Source organism: Leuciscus leuciscus (assembly GCF_965113295.1).
Source record: "Leuciscus leuciscus genome assembly, chromosome: 1".
In the NCBI taxonomy this organism is placed as follows: Eukaryota; Metazoa; Chordata; class Actinopteri; order Cypriniformes; family Leuciscidae; genus Leuciscus; species Leuciscus leuciscus.
In genome coordinates, this window is record NC_138725.1 from 36149931 (window position 1) to 36154930 (window position 5000).

Consider the following 5000-nt stretch of genomic DNA (forward strand, 5'->3'; position numbering starts at 1 on the left):
CAGCTGGATGGGTTCTCGTTGAGATTTCTACAAGATAACTGTGTTTCTGACCTAAATATCAGGAGTGTGTGCGTGTGAACTCGTACCTGTCGCTGTACGCTGTAGCCGTCGCAGGCTGAGTGTATCTGTACGCTGCGTATCCGCCCTGAAAACACACAAAACACTCATTTATGCATTATCCATCCATGCAATACTCAATCTAGTTTTGCTTTCTAAGCAAAGGACGCAAGCAATGCTGCATTCGATTCTGCAGATGATGCACTTTCACAACAAGAGGTACAAAACACACCATTGTACCTTTTTACCCTTTAAGGGAGTGCCTAAATGGAGTACCTTTTGAATAGGTACTGCCCCCAGAGACAGCTTTTGTACCTTTTTATCTCTGAGAGTGTGCAGCACTGCATCTCAAAAGTGTGCATATGATGCCTTCAGATACAAATCTCTATGTTTGGAAACAGATTCTGTTGATGTGGCGCTTGTATCATAATCAGCAGAGACTCTGAGGTGGAGTGGAGCTCATTTGTCTGTAGGCAGATCGCTAATAACACACATTAATCAGAGCGTCAGAACCAGAACAGCCACTGTTTTACACTCTCCGCCCGATACACACACATGGACGTCCAGCGCGCGCCACTGGGAGGCGCTACAGCACACACTTTCGGGATGCTGAGAGTTTTGCATTGATAAACTGTGCCGCATTTAAAATCAGCACAGAAAGTTTGTGCTTTGAGTTATTGTGAATGTGAGACAGAACGGCGTGTGCATTTCTGGAATAAGCACACAGAGACCCTCCAACGCTACGGGAAGGCTCGAGTTAGACGGCTTGATTTCCCGTCACTTGCAAAACTATTCAAACTGGAGTAAGTTTGTGAGTTTGTGAGTGAAATCAGGTTAGAGGTTGAGCGGGGGATTGTGAGGTCACGTTCCCGCGGGGACAGGAAGTGAGGAGGAGTGGGCGTGGTGAACTTCCTGTGGGACTGAGCTGATTGGAGCCCCAGCCTGCGCACACACGGGGTAATAAATCAGACTGTCAGGTGTGTGTGTGTGTGTGTCTGCGTGTGTGACTGCAGCATCTTTGCCAAACTCTGAGTGTGTGTGGTGGTGACTGAAGTGGATCTAGAGTTCGGTGATCAGGTTTCACGGGTTAATCGACGCCAGAGCGCCAGGGCTGGAATCACACACTCTCATCCCTCCAGAAACAGAGTTACTCACGTAGATCTCGGCGCCGTAGAACCCGTCCTGATACACCACCCTGCGTTCAACAAACGAGACAACGAGAGCGTCTGATTATCACCAATGAGCATGAGAACTGCTGCGTCAGGAGCACGGGGGGGGTGGTGCAGAATACAGTCACATGACTCGCAGAAATAAATCAGTTTGGTGCAGAGAGATGAAGTATGAGAGCGCATGCAGTGCAGAATAGGGGAACGTACAAATAGAGCCGTCAATCCTTTAATTGCATTAATTATATGGCATCCGGAGTAATTAATTTAATTAGTGTTGCACAGATCAATATTTGCCGTGAAAAGCCTCCAAATGAAGACGATTCTGTTGCGGATGAGTAAACAGTCACATTTATTTCTATTACGCTTTATGCAATACAGACAGTAATAAAAGAGAAAATAACGGAATATTAAGTTATTCAATTATGAAACGAATATAATTTCATCTGCACAGCAGCTCTACTGAAGACAATAGTGTCATTATTCAGCTCAATTCAGTTTCATTCGATTTAGTTCAGTTCAATAACAGTGTAAAATTCATCAATTATGAAACGAATATAATTTCATCTGCACAGCAGCTCTACAGACAACAGTGTCATTATTCAGCTCAATTCAGTTTCATTCAATAACTGTAAAGTTATTCAATGAAACGAGTTTAATTCAGCTATAAGCAGCTCTACAGAAGACAATAGAGTCGTTATTCAGCTCAATTCAGTGTTGATTCAATTCAGTTTAATAAAAATTTTCAGAGTTGCTAAAGTTCATCAATTATGAAAGAAACTTGACTCAGCTCAATTTGATTTAGTTCAATAACAGTGTAAAGTTCATCAATTATGAAACGAATATAATTTCATCTGCACAGCAGCTCTACAGAAGACAATAGTGTCCTTATTCAGCTCAATTCAGTTTAATTCAATAACTGTAAAGTTCAATAACTCACGCTCCGTATGCCGGGATTGGCTGAGGAGGAGGAGCCGAACGGAAGGTGTTGTAAACGGCACGGCCTCTGCCCCTCAGATGAGCCCCTCTGTACGCCACCGTCGCTCCTGCCGCGGGATACGGGAAACCCGCCACTGCACACACACACACACATTATGAGGACAAAAAGTACTGTACATGTGCTGCATGTGTCTCCCTGACACAACTAGACACTTAAAGACAAGCTGAGTGGTGTTTGCACATGCAAAACTCATGTAGTCTTGTTGCTAGGGTGTTGCTAGGGTATTCAGTTGCACCATAAAGTCTCTCTGATCTCTAGATATGGGCTTGTGTCCCTCCATCAATGTGATTTTTAACCAATTTATTGTCCGGCAAATCATTTAGCTTATTTTTACAAATTTTACTGGCAAACAAAAGCCTTTTTTTCTTTTTTTTTTCTTTTTTTTTACCAATTTATTGGCCAGTAAATGCATTTTATTTTATTATACTAATTTTATTGACCAAAAGCAAATAATTTTTTTCTCAATTTTTCTTCTTATTTTTATGCATTTAATTGCCCACTAAATGTATTTTTTGCGCTTTTTATTTGTATTAATTTTATCAATTTTATTGGCGACCAAAAGTATTTTGAACCATTTCTTTCTCATTTTTACCAATTGTATTGGCCAGCAATTTTTTTACTATTTTCCCACCCTTAATTTTACCCATTTTATTGACTACCAAAAGTATTTTTTTTCTTGTTTGCCATTTTTTCTCTTATTTTTACAAACTTTAAAGGCCAAAAAAGTATTCTTAACCATTTCCCCATCATTTTTACCCATTTTATTGGCCACCACATTCATCACTTTATAATTTTGAATCATTTTTGCAAGTCTATGCATAGAAAACAGTTTGATCTCTGTTAGTTTGCTGCATTGATACTGTAAGTTTACAAAACTTTGACTTCAACATGGTTTGATTCTTCATAAATATGTCTGAGTTTACCAAGACTTGTCTGTGTACAAGGACTTTGTCCTGACACTGACATATCAATGAATCACACAATGAAAAGACAAAATTATATTTTATTTTGCATCTGTTCAACAAGAATGTAAATATCTTAAATACATTTTAATTACTGGGACAGTTCCTCCGCTGCTGAAGGACTCATAACCCGCTTGATGGCTTTTAATGCTTCCAGTCGTGTGAAGGAGTTAGAGAGAGTAATCCACACGCTGTGAAGAGACGCAGATTAATCAGATCAACCGCGAGTGCTTCATTATCTGCGTAACGTGCCGAGCAACAACGAGAGAGCTCATCTACACTCATTAACACACTTCAGAGCGGATCTGACTGGAATTACAGGGACTATACAAGAGATTAAAGGAAGAGATCTGCAAAAATGAAGATTATGTCGTCATTTCCTAATTTACCTACTTTATATGTTCTTTTCCGAGCTTTAAAGCACTTGTTAGTTGAGCTAACTTAAAAAAATAAGGTAACCTATCACATTCAACGTTTTAAGTTAACTCAACTAATCCACTCCAGTTAAAATCAACTTATATACTTTTGTTCATCTAATGAATGTAATCTTTTGAATTTAAAACTTCTTGTCAAGATAACAAAAAAAAAAAAAAAAAAAAAAAAATTGTTGAGCTAACTTAAAAAAATAAGGCAACCTATCGCATTCAACTTTTTAAGTTAACTTACATTTTTTTCTTTTTTTTTTGTTGGTTATCCTGACAAGAAGTTTTAAGTTCAAAAGATTACCTGGTACTCATTTAGATGAACAAACATATTTAAGTAGATTTTAACTGGAGTGTATTAGTTGAGTTAACTTAAAATTTGAATACGATAGGTTGCCTTATTTTTTTAAGTTAGCTCAACAATTTTTTAACAGTGCAGTGAGTTTTCATTGAATGGAAAAGTCTTTTTTGTTGCACTGAACAACAACATATGGGTGAATAAATGATGACAGAATTGATGGTGAATTATTCCATGGAAGGAATTCCTGATAGCATAAACCTCCTCTCTGTGTCTGTGTCGCTGAAGTGATTCTCAGTGTAAAAGTGAGCATGAAGGTCCTCTAATAAGAGTCATGTCAGTGCGAGCGATGCTTTTGTTCATTCGTCAAAGTCATTTGAAAAGATATTCGGCGTCTACATTTCCATCAGCAGTGCCAACACACAAACTGATCGTGGCAACGGAGCGACTGATGCCAGGGCAAGGCCGGGCCGGATACTCTCTCAGCTCATTACCTCAGACTCATCACTAGAGGCTCATGGGAAGGTTTGGGTTGCAAACAACAAAGGAGGAGGAAGAATCTGGCGCCACGAAGGCTTCCATCAGCACATGTACAATCCAGCACACACAAACCTCAAGAAACTCACAACACACTGACTGCAGATGACAATCTTTACTATAAAAGCTTTCTAAGAGTATCATAAAAACAATATATTAGTAGTCTAATTACTTATAAGTATTATAATTAAAACAATAATTATAATAGTTTAAAAAAAGTTTATATTTATACACACACGTGTATTATATATATCTATAATTAAATATAACTTTTTATACTTACACACACACACACATATATATACATACACATATATATATATATATATATATATATATATATACACACACACACACATAAAATATATAAACAACTTATAAAATATACTATAACATAATTGTATAATTATTATTTTATTATTTAAATTTACATTTTTAACTATAATCAAGTATAATCAACTAAAAGTATAATTTTTTTCTCAGTTTAATACAATTTAAGTTGAAATGACTTTCACAACCCAGTTGAATCTCATTTAACTTAAAAGTTGGAATAGCTTA

The 5000-nt window shown here is 37.5% G+C and overlaps 1 protein-coding gene across 4 annotated transcripts in view; it reads right to left on the reverse strand.

The window, feature by feature from the left end:
* Positions 1–5000, reverse strand: part of rbfox3b (RNA binding fox-1 homolog 3b) — a 207159-nt gene that overhangs the window by 41054 nt on the left and 161105 nt on the right. For 3 of the 4 annotated variants that reach the window (XM_082164857.1, XM_082164858.1, XM_082164856.1), the window contains exons 8-9: positions 2164–2296; positions 894–1252 (exon numbers count right to left, since the gene is read on the reverse strand). In XM_082164857.1, the coding sequence (XP_082020983.1) occupies positions 1138–1252; positions 2164–2296 (248 nt within the window). In that variant the 3' untranslated portion in view covers positions 894–1137. Of the gene's footprint in view, positions 1–893; positions 1253–2163; positions 2297–5000 lie in introns of those variants that run through there. The other variant, XM_082164859.1, reaches the window with a different exon arrangement.